This window comes from Lacerta agilis, chromosome 16, assembly GCF_009819535.1.
Source record: "Lacerta agilis isolate rLacAgi1 chromosome 16, rLacAgi1.pri, whole genome shotgun sequence".
In the NCBI taxonomy this organism is placed as follows: Eukaryota; Metazoa; Chordata; class Lepidosauria; order Squamata; family Lacertidae; genus Lacerta; species Lacerta agilis.
In genome coordinates, this window is record NC_046327.1 from 32,554,476 (window position 1) to 32,577,558 (window position 23,083).

At 44.4% G+C, this 23,083-nt stretch overlaps 1 protein-coding gene across 1 annotated transcript in view; it reads left to right on the forward strand.

The window, feature by feature from the left end:
* Nucleotides 1-10,669: 10,669 nt before the first annotated feature.
* The window catches only part of LOC117060850 (venom factor-like), a 64,489-nt gene continuing 52,075 nt past the window's right edge, over nucleotides 10,670-23,083 (forward strand). The window contains exons 1-7 of the mRNA XM_033173416.1: nucleotides 10,670-10,822; nucleotides 15,241-15,433; nucleotides 17,725-17,887; nucleotides 18,636-18,706; nucleotides 20,045-20,130; nucleotides 20,751-20,833; nucleotides 21,199-21,289. Coding sequence (XP_033029307.1) covers nucleotides 10,752-10,822; nucleotides 15,241-15,433; nucleotides 17,725-17,887; nucleotides 18,636-18,706; nucleotides 20,045-20,130; nucleotides 20,751-20,833; nucleotides 21,199-21,289 — 758 coding nt within the window. The 5' untranslated portion in view covers nucleotides 10,670-10,751. The remainder of the gene's footprint in view (nucleotides 10,823-15,240; nucleotides 15,434-17,724; nucleotides 17,888-18,635; nucleotides 18,707-20,044; nucleotides 20,131-20,750; nucleotides 20,834-21,198; nucleotides 21,290-23,083) is intronic.

Genomic DNA, 23,083 nt, shown 5'->3' on the forward strand with positions numbered 1-23,083 from the left:
ATAGAGACACTCTATGCTACCCGAATTAGGAAGAGAGCAGAGGGAATTGTCGCAGATCCTTTGCATCCCGGTCATAATCTGTTTGACTTACTTCCATCTGGACATTGCTACAGGACTTTATACACACAAACGGCTAGGCACAGGAACAGTTTTTTCCCTTGTGCCATTAAATTGTTAAATTCATAGTTGCGTAGCGGAAGGGGCCCTGTCTGGTTCCCTGTAGCTTTGCTTCTCGCAGTGAGGGAACCACCAGAAGGCCCTCGGTGCTGGACCTCAGTGTCTGGGCTGAACGATGGGGGTGGAGACGCTCCTTCAGGTATACTGGGCCGAGGCTGTTTGGGGCTTTAAAGGTCAGCACCAACACTATAAATTGTGCCCGGAAACGTACTGGGAGCCAATGTAGGTCTTTCAGGACTGGTGTTATGTGGTCTCGGCTGCTGCTCCCAGTCACTCGTCCAGCTGCCACATTCTGGATTAGTTGTCGTTTCTGGATCACCTTCAAAGGTAGCCCCACGTAGAGCACATTGCAGTAGTCCAAGCGGGAGATAACCATAGCATGGACCACTCTAGCAAGACAGTCCACAGGCAGGTAGGGTCTCCGCTGGCATACCAGATGGAGCTGGTAGACAGCTGCCCTGGACACAGAACTGACCTGCGCCTCCATAGACAGCTGTCAGTCCAAAATGACTCTCAGGCTGCACACCTGGTCCTTCAGAGGCACGTTATATTATATTAGGTATAATAGGAGAAGAGATTCCAAAAGGAAAAAAGGTCCTATTTATGTATGTGGAAGAACCCCTTTGAAAGAAGAATGGATATCGAAACTGATGGACTATGCAGAAATGGTAAAATTGACCAGAAAGATCAGACATCAAGAAGAGAAAAAAATTAGAAATGAATGGATTAATTTTATAGAATACAGTGGTGCCCCGCTAGACGAATGCCTCGCTAGACGAAAAACTCGCTAGACGAAATGCATTCACTAGCGGAAGGCTGTCTCGCAAGACGAATTTTTTTTTTATTCCCCCCCTGTCAAACCGCTATTTTCCCGTTAGTGCTTCGCAAGACGAAAAATTCGCTATACGACAACACTCGCAGAACAAATTATATATGTATATGAAGGAACATTGCAAACACTTAAAACGTTAGCAGGATTGGATTAGCACTTGTAATATAACTGATAAAGTGTATTGAAAAAGGAGATTTAATAGATTGGATAAAAGTATTTAGTTGCAGATAAGAGGAGAGATAAATATTTGAAACCGGGGAAAGGGTGGAGGGAAGTCCAGGGGTTGGAAGAACTCCTATACAAATACTGAAATTATGGCTGAATGCAAATAATATTGTATGCAATTTAAAAAAATTATTTTTAAAAAGAAAGGAAATTCTACAGTCTTCGCCATAGCATTTTCCTTCTTGCAACTTTCCTCAGACTAAATGCAGACATTAGCTGGAGGTATCGTAACTCAGGAATTATCCCCACTTATATTTTGCCCTGCTCTTTCCAGGCACAGGGTGTTTGTTTGTTTGTTTGTTTGTTTGCTTGCTTGCTTGCTTTTTGTTTGCTCTGGAGCTTTCCCTGCAAAAACCTGCTCTTTAAAGCCAAAGCGCAACAAACATCAGTTCGTGTTTCCCACAGATTGCTGTTTGCTGAATCAGAGGAAAAAGTTTTTTTTGTGGCGAAAGCTCTGGGTTTGGGGTGGGGGTGGGGGAGGCACTCAGAAATGGACCTTTAAAGTGTGAACCATGCCTGGAAAGTGCAGAGGAGAGGAAGTGTGGATAAGCCCACTGCCTCTCCATTTTCGGCAGAATTTACTTCTCCAGAGGGACTAAGTGGAGAAGGCTTTATATTTTATATTCTACACCAGGGGTCCCCAAACTAAGGTCTGGGGGCCGGATGCGGCCCAATTGCCTTCTAAATCCAGTTCGAGGACGGTCTAGGAATCAGCGTGTTTTTACATGAGTAGAATGTGTCCTTTTATTTAAAATGCATCTTTGTGTTATTTGTGGGGCCTGCCTGGTGTTTTTACATGAGTAGAATGTGGGCTTTTATTTAAATTGCATCTCTGGGTTATTTGTGGGGCATAGGAATTTGTTCATATTTTTTTTTTCAAAATATAGTCCAGCCCCCCACAAGGTCTGAGGGACAGTGGACTGGCCCCCTGCTGGAAAAGTTTGCTGAACCCTGTTCTACACACACAATTGCACACATTGGCCGAATTATGTTTCCTCTTCTCTTTCTTATTTCCTGCTCTGTTTACATTAACTTCTTCCACCTGTAACAGATTTTCTTTCTCATCCCTTTTCTTTCTATTCCCAGGTTTGTTATTTTATTTTATTTTATTTTACAAAAATATATATATTAACTGTCATTTCTCTTCCTAATGTCCTTCAATACTTTCTCTGGCAATATCCTTTGCCCCCCCTTTCTGTCCCACTTCTCGGGCTCCTGGTCACCTTTATTCAACACTAGCAGGAAGTGTTCAGTGCTTTAGAATCCAAATAATGCTTTGATTTTAAAATGGAAAGTGCAATTTGTGAGTTTGGACCTGTCACGCCAAAGCCACATTTGGGTCTGCCATCTTGATTCAAAGTGGTGCCTGGTGTCCAAATATCAGTGAAGATGACCAACCCCACCTTGGGAACCCTAATGCCAAGTTTGGCAATGACGTCTCAAGAGGCCGCTGAATCTATGCCTGCAAAACTGTTTTGGACCTCCATCTTAAATCGAATTTTTCTAAACATTGATGAAGTCCACCGCCCCACCTCAGGAACTCTCAACCATTTAATTTATATTGGTTCTGATGTGTTAGGTCTTTGCACCCAGTTTCCCCTTTGCTACTTTTACGTTGGTTTTAAATTGTTGTACCTTGGAACCACAGAACTGTAGAGTTGGAAGGGACCTTGAGGGTCATCTAGTCCAACCCCTGAAATGCTCGAACCCACAACTCTGAAATTAAGAGCCTCATGCTCTACCCATAGAGCTATCTGAGTACTGACACTTATTTTAGATTATTCTTGCTACTTTGATTTTTATTGGCTCCCAGTACATCTCCGAGCACAATTCAAAGTGTTGGTGTTGACCTTTAAAGCCGTAAACGGCCTCAGCCCAGTATACCTGAAGGAGCGTCTCCACCCCCATTGTTCTGCTCGGACACTGAGGTCCAGCGCCAAGGGCCTTCTGGCGGTTCCCTCACTGCGAGAAGCAAAGCTACAAGGAACCAGGCAGAGGGCTTTCTTAGTAGTGGCGTCTGCCCTGTGGAACGCCCTTCCACCAGATGTCAAGGAAATAAACAACTATCTGACTTTTAGAAGACATCTGAAGGCAGCCCTGTTTAGGGAAGTTTTTGATGTTTGATGTTTTATCATGCTTTTAATATTTTGTTGGAAGCTGCCCAGAGTGGCTGGGGAAACCCATCCAGATGGGCGGAGTACAATTATTATTATTATTATTATTACTACTACTACTACTACTACTACTACTACTACTTGTTTTGCCGTTTTGTTGTGTTTAGATGTGTTTGTATACATTTGATGTTTCTAAACCGCCCAGAGAACCTAATCATTTGGGGACATACAAATTGAAATAAATGGTGGTGGCGGCCACAGCTTAGAGACTCTTGAGCTATGCAAGAAAGTTGGCTGGGCATACCAGGAAAAGGAAGAAGAAGAAAACTGATTCAGTGGTGTCAACCATGTCATAAAATGCCTGTGGGAAAGATTGTCGGGCGGGGGAGGGGGGTGATAGAGAGCAATGATGTCAACGGGGTTGGACTGGTATAGATAGAGCCAAAAGCAATGACACGGGCAGCCAGTTTTCTCCTCCTCTTCCCTGTTGAGTTCTTAACAAAGGCAACACATGGGCTGTGTGCATATTAATGCCATAAAATGCATCTAGGTCGTTCTGACAGGGCAAGGCCCTCCTTACATGAATAGGTTAGTCTACTGACAAGACTTTGGATCAGAGGGGCCTTTTGTAAAGTAATACACATGCCAGGGCTGATCCTTCAGAAAGTTTACAAAGCTTTTTTAAGTATAGGTCTGTAATATAACTCCAGAAGGGAGCAACATCGTGGGGGCGGGATGTTTTCTGGTACAACACCCCCCCTCCACCCCACCCTGAGAAGGCTTATAAAACGGCGCAGGAGTGGGATTGCGAGGGATTTTTCTAGGAATGAGGTGAAACTAAAGCTCCCTTGTTATTTTTGCTATCGGATGCTGGATGTTGTTTATAACACTGCTATATTTATAATACTGAAATGTGTTTTTAATGTTATTATTATATTTGCTACTGTGCTGTTTTGCTGTGTTTTTATGAAATGGATTTTGCACTGTTGGCCAACCCCCACCCCACCCCCAGTAAGACCATTACACCCAGAGTTTGAAAATACAGTACAGTACTTAACTGCACAACTGAGAGAGTACAATGTCTTCTGTCTCATAGTGACTAATCTATGTCACGGGGTTTGCAAAAATGGACATTGCTGTCAACGAAGGCTCAAGTCCAAAAGGTTTCAGAGCATGAGTACTTATGTGAGAAGGAAATGTTGTGTTTTTCCCCAGTTTGGTAACTTATGAGGGGATTTCCCTGTAATCTGTATGGGCTCACGGGTCCCACCCACCCCCTTCTGTTGATTAGAACTGTTTGTTTAGCTTTCCTCTGGAAACACTCTCGGCCTTGTTCTCTGGAATTTTAGAAGAAGCTGGCATTTCCCTTCCCTGTGATGTATGGATAAGAAAAGGCATTTTTCTTAAAAGAGAAGGAAAAGTGACCCAACTGCATATGCAAATGTGGGACCTAGTTTGCAAATGACCGGAGGAGACGCAGAGGGCATGTGAAGCGATAGCTAGGCATGGTGGCGAATGTAAGGAAATTTGTGTGTGAACAAACTAACCTGCAGCAAACGGTCTACAGTACACTTAATTCATAAACATGCAGATCTGCCAACACCAGTCACGTGAAGGGTGCTGACCTGGACTGCTTCTCTTCTTCTAAAAGCTGCAAGTTCCCCTGCTAATTCTTTTTTTTTTTTTGCAAAATGCAACAAGCTGTTCTCTGGTGTCCCCTCTCCTTTCTCCAGCTCTAATCAAAAGCGCAGCCATCCCCTTTTAGCAATCAAAGGTCACTTGCTCATGACTTGATCGCGATGTCAGTGCATATTTGCTATGACACTCTGGTCTGCATCTGCTTTAGAAATACCGTATCTCTTTCCCCGTCCCATATTGGGAAGGTTAACAAAGGACGGGTTAATGCTCCCAGTCCCTGACCCAGTTCCGGGAATCTTGAAGCTAGGATACCCACTGCAATATTGTGCAAGCTGCATAAACAACTCCAGGGCCACCTCATTTCAGCAAACAGTGTCTTTGCAGGGAATTCAGTGTAGCCTTGTGGCAACTGTTCCGTCAGTGCAAACATTTCAGCTTCCCAGACAGGACAACTGTCCTCTTCTCCCAAACCTGTCTCTCCCCCCCCCCAGCCCGTTGGAGGGTGCCAGGGGAGGAATGGGGCTGAGAAAACCCCCTTGGGCTAGCAGAAATCCTTGTGCGGGCCTCTGCTAACAGGTGACTCCTACCCTGAGTGCTATGGTGTAACCTGTTACGACCTTTTATGTTGTATGCTTTTATGTTACATGATAATATTATAATAATATTTATTATTTGTACCCCGCCCATCTGGCTGGATTTCCCCAGCCACTCTGGGCGGCTTCCAACAAAAATCAAATACATTAAAATATCACACATTAAAAGCTTCCCTAAACAGGGCTGCCTTCAGATGTCCTCTAAATGTCTGGTAGAATAATATAATAATATTTATATGCTTTTATAACATGTTCAGTTGAGGGGCTGTTGTTTTTTCAGCCAGGGCCTCCAGAGGAACTCGCAGCTAAGAACTGGCGCAGAGGCAAATAGCATGTAACAATGACACAACCTGGATTGCTCAGCTGGTTAGAGCGTGGTGCTGATAACACCATGGTTGCAGGGTTGATCCCTATATGGGACAGCTGCATATTTCCTGCACTGCAGGGGGTTGGACTATATGACCCAGAGGGTCCCTTCCAACTCTGCATTTCAGTGATTCGATTATACAAATGTATGTGGATTTTACATGAATGCAATGTAATGAAACAATCAAAGATGTCTGTTTAAAACAATCAAAGATGTCTATTTAAAACAATCAAAGATGTCTGTTTTTAACTTTTTACAGTTTTATTGTGTGGCTTTATTGCTGCAATCTGCTTTGTTTTTTTAAAAAAATGATATAAAAGGTAAAGGTAAAGGTACCTCTGACTGTTAGGTCCAGTCGCGGCGACTCTGGGGTTGCGCGCTCATCTCGCTATACTTTTTGTGCTCTTAAGGTTCTGCCTTCCAGACTTTTGCCACAGAATCTCTTTTACTCGGGGCTGATCCACACTCCCGCTTGTCCCGTGCATAGAACCCCAAAACACTTGGACCTGTGCTTAGAAATGCAGTGCAAAAGGTAAGTGTGGATAAACCCTTGGTTAGCTCCATGAGATGCCTTCATCAACAGCTCCTCAAGAGAAGTACCTACAGGTGAAACTCGAAAAATTAGAATATCGTGGAAAAGTCCATTTATGTAAGCAATTGTTTTCATTAGCTACTGGAGTTTAATATATGAGATAGACTTGTGACATGCAAAGCGAGATATGTCAAGCCTTTGTTTGTTATAATTGTGATGATTATGGCTGATGAAAAACCCAAAGTTGAAATTGTTAATTTGGGGTTCTCATCAGCTGTACACCATAATCATCACAATTATAACAAACAAAGGCTTGACATATCTCGCTTTGCATGTCATGAGTCTATCTCATATATTAGTTTCACCTTTTAAGTTGAATTACTGAAAGAAATGAACCTTTCCACGATATTCTAATTTTTCAAGTTTCACCTCTATAAGGAAGGAATTTAAAACTCTAATGACACTGGCTCATGTAAAAGCAGTGCTATTTTTCTAGAAAAAGAGGTGCTGAAACTGAGTTTCCAGCGTATACTTATAAGTATAAGGTTATGTATATAATATATATGGGAAATTGTGTAAATGTGATATACTATGAGGAATTGCATAAGTGTACAAAACCTACCTTATAATACAAAGTAGTAATAAATAAATAAAAATTAAAAAACAACAATTGAGTTTCCAGCAAGTTCTGGCTGGGTGGGGTGGGGTGGGGTGGAGGGAAAGCCCTGTGTAAAAGCACACTAAAATATAATTATGTCCAACTCTTCTGTGTTGCTTCATTATAACAAAATTGATGGGGATTCACACTGCATGCATATTTCCCCTTTAATTTTTTTGTTTTGTTTTTGTTTCGGCTCATCTGGAGTACGAGTCCAGCATTTGTGCAACTTGAAAACACTCATCCTCCACTGTGAAAAATGACAGGTGTGCTGGCCCCGGGGGTTTATTCGTGAAGCAAGGTCCAAGTCCAGTCCTGGGTCTAGGGGTCGAAAGGAGGTCAGTCCGGCGGGGAGCGATGCAGGGAGCAGGTCAAGGTCCAAGGCAGGTGCAGGCACAGGGTTGCGGGTCAAGCATACGTTCGCAGCTAAGTTGCTCACGCAACTTGGGCTGGGGCTGGCTGGCTTTTATCTGGCCCTATGCTTAGGGTGGCCCCGATGCTCTGGAGACTCGCCTCTCCTCCGGGCCTGGAGGTGAACACTCCTCCCGTAAGCACTTAGCTCTCTTCGCCTCTCTGTCCTGAGACTCTGCAGCTCAGGAGAGGCTGGTGGGTTACTGGACCCAGGGGCCACCTCAGCTTCCTCTGATGAGGCTGGGAGTGGAGCACCTGCAGGCAATGGGTCCTCCCTCCCATCAGGAGCCAGAGCAGACTCTGCTGATGCCTGCACCTGGGGATCCAGCACAGGTGGGGATCCTTCAGGCTCAAGCCCTGGCCCTGGCTCAGCTGGTTCTGGAGGCGGGGAATCCTGTGCAGGCTGGGATCCCTCAGGTTCAGCATCAGAGTCTGACTCCCAGGCCATCACACCGGGTCTTGATAAAGGTATTATTACATTGCTGTCTCCACCAATTAAAAAAAAACCAACACAATGCAGCGAGGTCAGGAAGCTGGATCTGAATTCATTGAATGCAGCACCTCCTTTGAGGAATTAGAGCCCTCTTGAAATGCCCCAGGGGCCTCCTGCCTCTCACCTGCAGATCCTAGAGCCATAGATCACTTCTCACTCCCTGTATTAGGACACTTGGTTTGGAGCAAGCTGTACTGAATGTTTGGCTGAAGTAAACACGCAGACCTGTTGCGACAGAATGTCTTTGGAGATTGTCCAGGCTCCATTTCTGTCCAAATACCGTTGCCAAGAAAATAAACCTGTTACTGGAATCCAGCTGATGACTAGAATTTCCTGATTAACTCTCGATTGATTTGCATGGATAATTTATAAATTGCTGTTTTTTTTACATCTTTTTTATCTAGGAACTTTATCTGCTAAGAGTCATCATAACCCATTCCATGTATTCCTTTTGCCTGCAAAACGTTCTTAAGGAAAGGCATAAAGAAGCAGTCAGAGCATGCCACAAGATGCTGGTCTTTGTAACTTGCAAAGAGCCAGCTGCAAGTCTTCCACCTGTGAACTTCAGCAGAATGGCCAAAATGTGTTTGAAAAACACACCTGACCACCCACAAATTATGATTATGCAGTTCCCATTTGCACTTTTAAGGAAATGGATGTACATGGGATTTTTGGAGATCCCCCACCCCCACCCAAATTGTTCCCTAACCATGGCTCTTTGCAGACATGGTTTTCCATATGGGATTGCATTTAGGGGCAATTTGGGGACTCACTTTGGACTTGCAGGACATTTGTGCACTCCCTTCTGGGTTATTTATTTAATAACTTTACATACTGCACCTCCAACTCCCTAGAGTTTCCATGGTGAGCAAACTATAAACCCCATCTTTTTTAAAAAAATTAAAATTAAAAGCAGAATATTCCCTGGCCATGTACGAGTAAACCCTTTTAAAGAGATTGCCACCTCTACAGCTGTGTGTAAGTGGTCTCTCAAAAATTTCCAGTGGGGTGACTAGACATTGTCTTCAAGGTAGAGGACATGGTACACTTTTTGTTGGAATGCCCTCTGCACGAACATCTGAGGATCTGATATCTTGAGCCCCTTGTTGCTGGGATTAGTGACAACTCTCCTTTAAGTAAATGTTTTGTTCATATTGACGGGGAAAGATTGTTCTGTGTCATATAGGACTGACCTTAGAGAAACAGAAGTCGCTTACCATGTTGTTATATGTTGATATCTGTAGATGAGTTACTGAAATGGCATAATCTATTTTTGTGTGGTTTAATGTATTCCAGCTCCGAGGGCCTCCTGGCAGTTCCCTCACAGCGAGAAGTGAAGTCACCAGACAGAGGGCCTTCTGGGTAGTGGCACCTACCCTGTGGGACATCCACCTGTCAGATGTCAAGGAGATAAACAACTATATGACTTTCAGAAGACATCTGAAAGCAGCCATGTATAGGGAAGTTTTAAATCAGGCATCCCCAAACTCAGCTCGCCAGTTGTTTTTGGGACTACAAGTCCCATCATCCCTAGCTAACAGGTCCAGTGGTCAGGGATGATGGGAATTGTAGTCCCAAAACATCTGGAGAGCCAAGTTTGGGGATGCCTGTTTTAAATGCTTGATGTTTCATTATGCTTTTATATTTGTTGGAAGCCACCCACAGACCCTGATTTAGAGAAGCCATCCTGGTTTCTGATTTGATCCCAGAATGTCCCACTTTTCCTTAAGACGCCCCTATTTCCATTGGAGAAATGTTGGAGGGTATGGAGTTATCTGACCCCCTGAGCTGTCTGAAGGCAATCCTGTATAGGGAAGTTTTTTTTTAATTTTTTGTTTAATGTTTTCTTATGTTTTTATATATGTTGGAAGCTGGCCAGAATGGCTGGGCAACCCAGAAAGATGTGTGGGGTATAAATAGTAAAATTATCATTATGGTATGGGAAGTCCTTGTTTTCTTTGGAGGTATGTTGGAGGGTATGCACCCAGAGTGGCTGGGGCAACCCAGTCTGATGGACGGGGTACAATGGTGATGATGATGATCTGGTAGACCTGTTGTCCCTTCCCCACACCTTAACTTTTCTCCTTACCAGTAGTGGGATAAGTGGGGGAGGAGAGGGGATGCAATGGGTGAGTCCAAGGCCCACTCACAGTCTCTCCCAGGTAGATAAGTAAATAATTGTGTGTAAAAAAAAAATTGCATAGGGCTCGTATAATACAAGTGCCTCAAGGCAGGATGCCAAGAAATTCAAAGCAGTTGGAAAGACCTCTTGTTGCTATTGACCGTGGAAGGCTTCCTTCTTAGGGGATAGATACTGGTTGGGAAGCTGAGCCCCAGGACTGGACTCTTCAGTGTGTGTGTGTGTGTGTGTGTGTGTGTGTGTGTGTGTGTCAGAAAGAGAAAGTTTTCAGTCAGCCTTTTGAACCTAGGATTGGCCCCAGATCATGTTTGCATAATATGCCAACCCCCACCAAGATTATCAAGAGCAGATTGCACAAACATACAGTTTAGCTGTTGCTGTTAAAAAATGGGGAGGGAAAAGACAAATCATTGCCATTTTTGACAGCTTTGCTAATTTTGAAATTCCCAGGTTGCTCAAACTCCTCCCCATTTACTGATTAAACACGGAGAGATTGCAAAAGGGCTTGGACAGGGGCTCAGAGGATAAATACTGAGACGGTAACCTGCCTCTCCTGTTCCTCCAGATCACCATGGAGGGGACAGCGCTCTACCTGGTGGTTGTCCTCTTGGTCTCTTTCACGACTTCTTCTCACGGCCAACTGTAAGTACAAGTCAGGTGTCAGCAGTTCACAGCAGCACCGCATTCCTTAAGCAAGGGGGGTTTTCTGCACAGGGAAGCATTTCCTGCCGCTTTCTCTTATGTGCTGAGGACATCCATCAAATTCAGGAATCTGTTCCTTCTAGGGGTGATTTAAAATCGCTTCAGATGTAGTGCGAAGAGTTTTTTTGGGTGTGTGTGTGTGGAATGCCTGCAGCAGAAAATCCAAATATCTCTCTCAAGCCCCTCACCACCATAGTGATGGAAATATCACTTAAAATAATCCTGAGCTGGCTGCTTCCAACCATACTACTAAGTCTGCTACCTGAAGCAAGCCACTTCACTGCCTGTTGGCAGGGCCGGCTCTGAATTTCTGACATGCAGAAACGTTCTTTGTACAAGAAGTGTAGAAGCCACGGAAGGACAGAAGAATCCTGCTTTAGCAAACTGTGTCTTTGGGCCCAGCTCATCTCGCATTTTGCCTCCCTGGAGTGGCCCACCTTTGGAAAGCTCTCCATCAGGGCATGAAGGCAACAGCCCTGCCCTGTTGCTCGTCTCCAGTTTCTGATCACCTCCGAGCATGAAGTTTCCATTTAGCCATCCTGATTTAGGCTTCATGGTATGTCTGACAATTACATGTGTGTTTGTTCTGTTGCGGGTACATGTGTTGGAATGCTAGTCAGTTGTGGTGCAGAATGACTAATTACCAAGACACAGCTCCGTCCTCCAACATTTTGCCACTGGCACTCGCCCCCTGCCATCAGAGATGGCCACTTCACTCTGCCTAATGATAGGACCAGTCCTGCATTTACGCACAATCAAAAAAGAGAAAACACATCACCTTAAAAGAGGACACAGATTTTTTCATAAAATCTGTATATGCTTCTGTCTATATAGAGATGCACCTTTAGCAATAGTTACTACAATTTACCCGACAAAGGTCCGTTTAGTTAAAGCTATGGTTTTCCCAGTAGTAATGTACGGAAGTGAGAGCTGGACCATAAAGAAGGCTGATCGCTGAAGAATTGATGCTTTTGAATTATGGTGCTGGAGGAGACTCTTGAGAGTCCCATGGACTGCAAGAAGATCAAACCTATCCATTCTCAAAGAAATCAGCCTTGAGTGCTCACTAGAAGGACAGATCCTGAAGTTGAGGCTCCAGTACTTTGGCCACCTCATGAGAAGAGAAGACTCCCTGGAAAAGACCCTGATGTTGGGAAAGATGGAGGGCACAAGGAGAAGGGGACGACAGAGGATGAGATGGTTGGACAGTGTTCTCGAAGCGACTAACATGAGTTTGGCCAAACTGCGAGAGGCAGTGAAGGATAGGGGTGCCTGGCATGCTCTCGTCCATGGGGTCACGAAGAGTTGGACACGACTGAACGACTGAACAACTACAATTTATATAGGAATAAAATACTTCTCACCATAAGGTGGGAGAGGAAAGTGTGACCAGGTGACCTGTGTGCCTGTTTACTATGCTGTTGATGGGCAGTATTTGCAAAGTCCTTGCTCTCCCTTGTTAGGTTCATTATCATTAAGTCAAACTTTGACCAGATAGCTCTTTGTATAGAAAACTCATTCAAATAATAGAGGGTTGTCCTCCAAAAGCCCTCCAAACAGAGAAGTGTCCTTGGACACTGACACCCTATGATAGAGAATGAGACCCTTAATCTGACGGTTGGGGGTTCAAGCCTTTCATTGGGCAAAAAGATTCCTGCATCGCTACATTGCAGGGTTCTTGGGCTAGATGAGCCTTGTGGTCCCTTTGCAACTCTGCAATCCTATAATTCTGCTACATGTCGTTGATGCCACATGTGATCAACTCCTCAGTTAGGCGAGCTGACTTTTGTCAGATGCCATCACTCTGTGTCGGCTGTGATGGGATGTGGGGAGGGTATGCAGTAAATGTGGAAATGTCCTCAGCAGGCATAAATCAAAAGTTAGTACAGTGGTACCTCGGGTTACATATGCTTCAGGTTACATACGCTTCAGGTTACAGACTCCGCTAACCCAGAAATAACACTTCAGGTTAAGAACTTTGCTTCAGGATAACAACAGAAATCGTGCTCTGGCGGTGCAGCGGCAGAGGGAGGTCCCATTAGCTAAAGTGGTGCTTCAGGTTAAGAACAGTTTCAAGTTAAGAACAGACCTCCGGAACGAATTAAGTTCTTAACCCGTGGTACCACTGTACAGCCAAAAAGGGGAAAGTTACAACCAAAAAGTCACTGAACCTGACCTGAACTCAAATTTATTGGTTTAGAGAGAGTTTCTTGAAAGTGAAGTAGAATTGAATCCAAACCTAAAATCTTTTTGTTGCCTTAGACCTGAATGGGAACCCAACCTCTAATTCTTAAAAAAAAAAAAAAAAGGTACACGAGAGCACACACATCAGGGAGCCAGACCCATTCCCCTTTTTTGCTGACCTTCTTATGTTTGGCTAACATTGGAAGGAGTCGGGGATTTCATGAAGGGACCGCAACCTTATTTTTTTTATACCATGCAAAACCTTCTCAAAGCAATTTACGAAACATAAAACAATAAAATATGCATCGTATACAATCAGCTAAAACAGCAGCATTATCCAGAGTGCTAGTAAGTAGTAACCAGTTCCCTATTGGTGATTACAAATCACAAACGTAAGAGGAAAAAGCAAAGTGCAATATCTAATTACAGGTAGGTAGCCGTGTTGGTCTGCAATAGTCAAAACAAAATAAAAAATAAATAAAAAATTCCTTCCAGTAGCACCTTAGAGACCAACTAAGTTTGTTCTTGGTATGAGTGCATGCACACGAAAGCTCATACCAAGAACAAACTTAGTTGGTCTCTAAGGTGCTACTGGAAGGAATTTTTATTTTATTTTTTATTTTGTTTTGCAATATCTAATGTCAGGACTTACGCATTGAATGACATCCAGATTCCGGGACAAATTGTGGTGTGATCTCATAGGAGGAAGTCAGATGTTCACTTCACATTATGGCTGAGGTTAGAAAGTAATGATTGACGAGGGCCCTACAGACTTCCTTGCATAGGAGCCAACTCCTAGGGACCAAGGTTCCACTGCCATCCCCATCCCCCACCCCAGTTGATGGGCATTGCCATTCAAGTGAGGTGTGTGCTGTGTCTTGTGATCAATTATGTGGGCTGGGACTTACTTGCCTCCCACTCCCCCCCCCCCCAGTATTTTATTGAAGTTGGCACCCCTGATTCCTTGGAATCTTTAAAAGACATAATATACCCTACATGCCTAGGAGGTCACATGGGCAGCATCCTCTTCTGTTGTGAGCAATTTTGCTGTAATACTAATTCAGCCACTGTGGCTTGTTTTCCAACTCAATGCAAGTGGACAGAGGATTGCAGGCAACATATATCATTCACCAATATAAAACTGCAGCAATTACCCCAGTGTAATATGAGCTTCATGGCTGTGTGAGGTTTTGAAGCCAGGACTCCCAGGCGCTGGCCCAAAGATCTTATCTCTGGACCTGCACACAGGACAGTTTGCAATTTCAACAGAAGCCTCCAGAATTCTCTCATTTCCCCCACATGCCACCGTTTATCACAACCACCTAAGCAAAGGAAGAAAAACTGGGCTGCTGTATGAACTTCCATTATGCAGTTTTCTCACCCTAAACAAAAGCAAAAACAATATAACAAAAGAAAAACCCCTTTCCTCATTCTTACCTCCATCAAGAAATGTGACTGCACAAAAAATCCTTCCTCCTTATTCTTTCTTGAACTGTTTTCTCTTGATGGGGACAGAGGAGGGATCTTCTGCTAGTGGTTTTTATGACTGGCTAAGGGACGCGGGTGGTGCTGTGGGTTAAACCACAGAGCCTAGGGCTTGCTGATCAGAAGGTTGGTGGTTCGAATCCCCGTGACGGGGTGAGCTCCCATTGCTCGGTCCCTGCTCCTGCCCACCTAGCAGTTTGAAAGCACGTCAAAGTGCAAGTAGATAAATAGGTACCACTCCGGCGGGAAGGTAAACGGCGTTTCCGTGTGCTGCTCTGGTTCGCCAGCAGTGGCTTAGCCATGCTGGCCACATGACCCGGAAGCTGTACGCCGGCTCCCTCGGCCAGTAAAGTGAGATGAGCACCGCAACCCCAGAGTCGTCCGCAACTGGACCTAACCCTTTACCCTTTAAGCAGAGAAGATGAATGGAAGCCTCTCTGTCACTGGAAATGTATTGATACTAGGTGACAGGACAAAGACTGGACCGTGGCTTTGGAGGTTTGGGGGTGGGATTCAGAATCTTGACAGTGTGATGACCCCCTTTGCCTATAAGTGAGGGCCTCTTAAACTATTTGTTTCTTGAATTTTCCAAAGCAAGAGGAGTCGGCAAGTGCAGCATGGAGGAGCTGTGGTAAGGTATTTAGATGCAACAAACAGACTCACTGCAATGAACTTTTTCTCCTCTGTAGCCACTCCCTCATCACCCCAAGTGTCCTGCGAGTAGAGACCGATGAGACGATTGTGGTGGAGGCTCATGGAAGCAACTTTGACACAGAGGTCACCGTCTCTGTCCATGACTTCCCACAGAAGAAAAACATTTTGTATATGGTCAAAGTTCCCATGAACCCAGCAAATGGCATGATGGTGACGCCAGCCATAAAGGTGGGTGCAGAGCAATGGTTAGGGACGGTGCCATAGTGTATGTGCAAAAATCCAGCTCCAGACTTTTGCACACTCAACCTAGGAGCAAGTCGCATTGAACGCAGTGGGGCATGCATATGATTGTGCAGTTTGTCCGTTACATTTGGGGTGGGCGGGTTCGCATATAAAAAGAGAAACTCCGAGAGGGGTAAGGGAAGGGCGAATCATCTGTGCTATCAAGCCCAATGAGGGGAAATTTAAAGAAAGCACAATGCTGTCTGATCAGACCTGAATATAACACATCAGAAGATCCAGATGGTGAGAGCTCCCTGACCAGCTTTAGAGGTTAGTAAAATATATTTGTGAGGATTTGTGTGATCGTATGCAGTGGTCATATTTCAGTATCTGCTTTCTGGGAGGGTCAGCAGTAAATTCGGCCTGAAAAATGTTAGGGTTGACAACCCAGATAGAAACCAGTCTCACCCACCTTTGTGCCTTGATCTGCAGGGTGAGCAGCATGCATCTTGGTCTTTTATGAATACATACTTCAGGCCTTCTTCTATGATTAGTCACAGTTTGGCTCTGCCTTATGGTTTCAGCTGAGGGAACCTGAAATATCTGAATTCTATTTTTAAAGTGCCTTTGGCAAGTTTATGTATTGTCTCTTTAGTCTGGAGTTAATGAAGTGTGCAGCCACGTCTCTTGGCTTGTTTGCATTAAGAGCAGAAGAGAATGTCAGACGATGGACAAACTCTGTTGTCAGCACGTCCACAGTCATTTATTTGAAGTGTTCAGTGAGCCTGTCATACAAGAACCACCCCGAGCTGCCATCCTTCACATGCTCTGGGAATCACCTGAATCATAAATTATAGTAACAACTTATTTTCTTAAGGTCATCCAGCTTATTTATGCGCTCCTTAGTGTGCGCTCTTGCACACTTCAGTTTTACTTGCCAGTTAGCAGCCATATTTGAAGCTGTGCCAACTGTTTGCTGAATGATCTGCATTTACCTTGTCAGAGAAAGGAGTTACTCTTCAATTGGGCTGAGCTTAGGGATGTTACAGAATTCTGTCAGACACAGAAATGGGAGCAGAAATTCCCACTATTTTCACGTTTGTCCGAGGTCAGGAATGAATATCATGCAATCATACGAGAAGTACCGGTATTCACTATTGTGGTATTTTTTTAGTGCGTAAACGTTTTGTAAATAATTAAGCTGTTGTTTTTGGCATGTCCCTTCCACTGAAATGCATTGAAATTACTTATGTAAGTACAAGGTAGAGGAAGCTGCAGCTGACAGGGTGTCTCTGACCCAGTGACATGTGGGAATGTTAAGGATAGTAGGGAAGGATATATTGAATAAGTATTATCCTTCCTTCACTCACGCTAGTAAGTGATGTAGCAGAGCAGATTCCCCTCAATATAGCTGGAAGCTAGCTTGCTGATTTGCTTGAATCTCTTAGTTAAGAGTATTTCCTGGTGTCCCCTTTAATCCCTCTTAAAAGGATAAAGACACAATAGTCTTTCTGAGTATTAAAGTAACAAAAAGTTTACTCACATTTCAGTTCACGATTTGATCCCTGAAAGGCAGACTTTACTTGGTAGTTACACAAAGAAACTGTGAGTTTATCTCATGGAGACTGAACTCATGTGCTGCTGGCTGAGAGCCAGCGGACAGCAACATTACATTTAGATAACAAAATGACTGTAGGAGAGCAGCATGGCAGCAAAAGATCATCAAGAGAGCAATAAGAGACAAGACAAACTGAGAAAATGTCTGCATGGCTCTTTTGTGGAGTCAGCCAGAGCCATGGCCATCTCCCAGGTCACATGCAGGAGGTGAAAGCTCCAGACCAGTGGAACAGGAAGTTACACTGACTGGATGTTCCCCTGCATGTGGCCGCTCTAGGGAAATAGGGAATGTTGCCTTTGACTGTACCAATGGTTTACAGTGGTACCTCGGGTTACAGACGCTTCAGGTTACAGACTCCGCTAACCCAGAAATAGTACCTCAGGTTAAGAACTTTGCTTCAGGATGAGAACAGAAATTGCGCCACGGCAGTGCCGCAGCAGTGGGATGCCCCATTAGCCAAAGTGGTACCTCAAGTTAAGAACAGTTTCAGGTTAAGGATGGACCTCCAGAACGAATTAAGTTCTTAACCCAAGGTACATCCCACATAACAAAGTGTCAAGCAAACAGGAGAGCTAAACATTTGAATGAGTTTAGCTGCAGGGCAAGGAGGTCAGGGCATTCTATTCTGCCCCCCTCCAGCCCTTTGACCTAAACAAGTTTTCCTGATTCCCTCACGCAGGTTCCTGCCAAAGACCTGAAGAAGGATTCTAAGCTAAACCAGTATGTGGTTGTCCAGGCCGCCTGTCCTCAGTTCACATTGGAGAAGACGGTTCTGGTCTCCTTCCACAGTGGATATCTCTTCGTTCAGACAGATAAAACCATCTACACCCCTGGATCTGCAGGTGATACCTTCTGCTAGCCCCACCTTATCTGGGACCACAGTAAGGGGGTATAGAGTGGATAACCAGCTTGGGATCAGCCTTTGATTTATGTTTCAGATCTTTACTATTATTAGATGCATCCCTAGTTGCAACTAGAACTAGACAAATATTAACACCCCCACCACACACACCTGACAACTAAAGTTGGTCTGAAAAAGTTCTGTGTATCACCACTCAGGTATTGTAGGTTTTTGTATTCTTTAAAGAACCAGCAGCCTCTCTCCTGCAAGAAGCAACCGTGGGACAAAGCAAATTGATGTGCACAACATGGGATGTGAGAGTAACAGGCAGCTTGTTGGGACTGTGGCACTCACCTGACCTCCCCTCCAGCTGAGTTGTAGCTGCATACTGTCCTAAAGAGGAGGAGAGGAGAGGCTGACACAGTGCAGACTACCAGAAGGAGCACTGGATTGGCTTTGCACATCCCTCTCTCTGCTGCTATGCGGCAGTGACTCAGCCAGAGCGAGGTCAGGTGAGCGGTGCACCTTCACCATGCCATAGTCCGCTACCAGAAATGGATTTATTTTCTGGTATTTTTTAATCTTAAACAATAAGGGGGGGGGAACCTGAAAGTTTTGTACATCTCAAAATACGGATGTGAGAGTGCGCGCGCACACACATACACTCAGACCAAATGTGTAGGATGGATGCAGTTCATGTTTTCTTTCTGTTTCTTTTCCAACTCAAATACCTCTCTTTTATTTCTCAGTGCGCTACCGTGTCTTTTCTGTGGGCCACAACATGGAGCTTTTGGATAAGCCTGTGATTGTTGAGTTTGAGGTGAGAGGCACATATTTGTGTGTGTGTTTAGTACAGCACTGGCCACCTGAAATTGCAGTCGGTGCTTCACTAAACGTTCTGTGGCGATTTCGCAGAAAGAGTGATGGCCATATTCGATGTAGCTTTTCTTAGGAATCATATTGCATGGGCATTTTTCACAACTCCTTAAATGACATTCCAAACCTTGGCAGTGCTGGCTCATCCCAGCAGTGGTATCATGGGAAACTCTCTCACAAAGACCTTGGGAAAAGAACTATACTGGGATGGGGGGGGGGCATTAGTCTGTTTACTTTTTTCCTCTCAGTCACACAACCATTTATTTCTTCTGCTCCTCCTTTAAGGAGCCCAAAGTGGCACGATGGGGTTATCCTCTTCTGTCCTCCTGCCTGTATCTTAAGAGCTAGTTCAGAGTGCCTGCTTCAGTGTTTTCTAGTAAAGGCAATTGGACTGGTGTGGTGAGCGCACACACAATAGCAGGTCTGGCAGAAGACATTTTGGCGCCTGAGGTGAACCACAAAATGGTGCCCCTCCGCCAGGGAAGAAATGTTGAGAGAAGAGCTGCGTCAGAAACTAGGGGGAGAAAAGAAAGATTTACAATGGGAATAAGGGTAAAGTCCTATTTGCCAAGAGGTCACTGTACAGGGTTAGATCTGGCCTCCAAGGAGCATCCCACAGCTGTAGCTGCCTCTGTGGCAGCAGGCAATGCATTCCTTGGAGACTGGATTGGCTGGTCCTATAGATCCTGCCTCCTGAGGTAATCACCTCACCTTGCCTCATGGGCATAACTGTCAACCTTTCCCCCCTTTTTGCGGGAAATTCCCTTATTATAGCATTGGGAAACAGTAGGGAGAGTAGACAGCTATGTATATAGCAGTGGGGAACAGCAGGGAGGGTTGACAGCTATGCTCATGGGACGGCCCTGTATTGTTTTTCAGCAGTGCTGGAACATGATTGCTGTAGAGATTAGGTTGGCCCCATCTCTTGTACTACAAGCATAGCTAATTGAGGCAAGGCTGGCGACTCTTAAATGTATTATTTCTTATTGTTTTGTGTTTTCAAAGATTTGTATTTTTAAATACGGAAAGCCACTCTGTGGAGGAGTTCCTCAAAAAGCAGTGTGTGAATCTCCTAAACCAATTGATTAAATCAACCATCTTTACTACAGTTTAGGCCAAAGCCATCCTGGAAGCTGTGTGGCTAAGCCGAGATCAAGGACTTGGCAGTCTAGAACCAAGTCTCTAATTATCTAGAGAATTTGGTTTTCCACATTACGAATACTGAGTGCAATCATTTTTCATTCCTTCAGCAGCCCTTGAAACATGTTTTTCTCCTTCACAGACACCAGATGGCATTATTGTCAGCCAGCGTTCCATCAGCCCCACTTCAACAAACATCCAGCCTTACAACTTACCTGAGATTGTCAGGTATTTGACCATGAATACTATCATGCAGCTTATTTATACAGAAAGTGAGCTGAAACAGCAACCTAAGAAGGAAGCTCATTAATGTGCAAAGTGCCCTTTATCCTTCTTTGGGGGGTTTCATATGAAAGAAGGAACACTCCAAGCTGTCATCAATATTAGTATATACTTACCATTCACAACCAGGTCTTGAAAGACCTACATTGGCTCCCGTACTGGGAGCCAATGTAGGTCTTTCAAGACCAGTGTTATGTGGTCTCAGCAGCCACTCCCAGTCACCAGTCTAGCTGCCGCATTCTGGATTAGTTGTAGTTTCCAGGTCACCTTCAAAGGTAGCCCCACATAGAGCGCATTGGCACTTTGGCAAGGCTGAGCCCTCCACTCTATCAGAACCATCCCCCTCCGTCAGCCATGGTGCGTTTCTCTGTTGGCCTCCAGAGAGGACTGTAGGCACCATTTTAATTCCGACCACCATCGGGGGGGGGGGGGATGAGCATCAAAGAACATAGACCATATCCTCACCCATGGCGAGAAGAGGCCCTGCAGCCCATTCTTATTTCACCTTTAATATCACGAGTTGACAAAGCAGAAGCAGTGAAGATTCCTTCCTTTTCCTTCTTTAGTTTGGGGACCTGGAAGGTTGTGGCCAAGTATCAAGACTCCCCACAGGAGACCTTCAGCACGCAATTTGACGTCAAGGAATATGGTAAGGACGACCATCTCTGCTTAACACTTTTCCTGGCCCATCACAGGCACTGCTTCCTCTTTAATCCCTTGGGTTGGATTCCACAGATGAATCTTGCCAGTGAAAGCCCTGCTGGGTTTACCCCGTCTACCTGCTCCTGTGGTTGGCTTGTGAAGGGGTCGCGAGAACCCCCAGAACAGTGCACTGAGAGGGATTGTTGAATTGCTCCCATTGACTGTTTCCCAGGGAATACTCCCATTGGTCTTCCACCATGACACTTGGAATTGCTCATACTATTGAAATTGGCGGCACTGAAGCACACTACGCTTATATATTCTCATCTTTCCATGAATGTTTATATGTTCTTCCCCTATTTTTCCCTCTAGTACTGCCAAGCTTTGAAGTAATAGTGGAGCCATCGGAGAAGTTTTATTACATTGATAGCAACAGGGATTTCAGAGTGTCTATCACTGCAAGGTGGGTGTCTGCAACTGTGGGGAGGTAAAGACGAGGTAAAATAAAATTACCACGTCCAGAAAAACAAGAATTCACAGTATGATTTTAAACGTGTTTATTTGGAACATTTTAAACGTTTAGAAATATTAGAATGCAAAATACAAAGAAGCAAAAGAGAAGATATTATAAAGGGGGAGAGAATAAGATCATGTTTTCATTATATTACAGAAAAGAAAATATACGATTTTATACTATCTTGAAACTTATTATTCCAGATTGTAACAATCAATAGCTGTCTTTCAGTAGATTTGCTTGGCTAAAAGGGAGTTATAATTGGGTTGCTATGTGAATAGCAGTTGGGTAGTTGGGTTGCTATGTGAATAGCAGCCACTGGGGGGCCCAATCCAGTTGTTTTTATCTCACTAGGAACTTCCCTCTTAGACTTTAGAACAGCTGGAGAGGGGAGAGGAAAGATCTGTTGGGATCCCAGGATAAAGGATAAGAGTAAAAACCTTATCAATACCCTCCGTGGAGCCTGTCCTGATCAGGCTGCCCAGGAACTGCTATTTACAATTTTTAAAAGATTCACGGGGTCGCAGCTATAAGCAATGTGTGTAGTGTCACATGTAGTTTGTCCCTTAGGACAAAAAAAGATATGAGAGGGACAGACACATTTGTTCGTGCACAAATCTCATTCTTTTATACAGTGGTACACCGGGTGGCGTACGTAATTGGTTCCGGGTTACAGTTCGTAACCCGAAAAGTACGCAACCCGAACAAGCACGTGAAAAACCCGGAAGTAGCGGTTTGCGCTGCGTGAACGCATCCGCGCATGCGCGAACTGCGCAGAACGCTTCTGCGCATCCACGCTCGCTCCGGGTTGCGCTTCCGGGTTACTGGAGTTCGTAACCCGAAAAGTACGTAACCTGGAGTGTTCTTAACCCGAGGTACGACTGTAAAGGAAAGAAGTAGGAAATTCTATTAAAACATCATAAGAGGCAGATAGGTAAGGGAATCGAACCCTTCCCCTTTCCCAAGTTGATCTCATTGTTGTTCTTGTCATTGCTGTTATAAATAGACTATGTTTTCCACAGGTAAACCTGTATTCAAAGTGGTACGTACAAAAAACAACATTCTAAGTACAGTACAGTCGTACCTCTGCCTCCGTATCCCTCTGGATACGTAAACTTCGGGTTGCTAATGCGGCAAACCCGGAAGCGCTCTGTGCGTTCGCGCATGAGCAGAAGCACTCTATGGCACCGTGCACATGCGCAGAACAGGCACCTTTGGTTGCGGACACTTTGGGATGTGCCGGAGCTCCGGAATGGATCCTGTTTGCAACCGGAGGTACCACTGCATCAGAATAACCACACATAAGACATATAATATCACTGCAACATAATGATAATAATAATAATAATAATAATAATAATAATAATAATAATAATAATAAGCAATTGCAGTTCCTTTAATTTATCTAAACGTACATCTGCCTATGGTTCTGGCACCTGTCTCCTGCTTTTCACAGTCCTCAGCTCCCTCATACACATACCCCCATTTGACGTCAAAAACAGATCTTTAATTTCCCCAAGAAAATAAGATAATAGGTTAACGGCATTGAGATTGATATTGATAGTTTTGCTTTCTCATTTGGTGAACTAACCAGAAATTTTGTTAGGAAGAAAAGCAGATGAACTTAGGACAATAAAATGTATGTTGGGTGTCTTACATTTGTCACAAAAAAACACATACTCCACCTGTCCCAACAAATGAAAATGAAATTCAGTATGTTTTAACTTGATTCTCTTCTTAGCG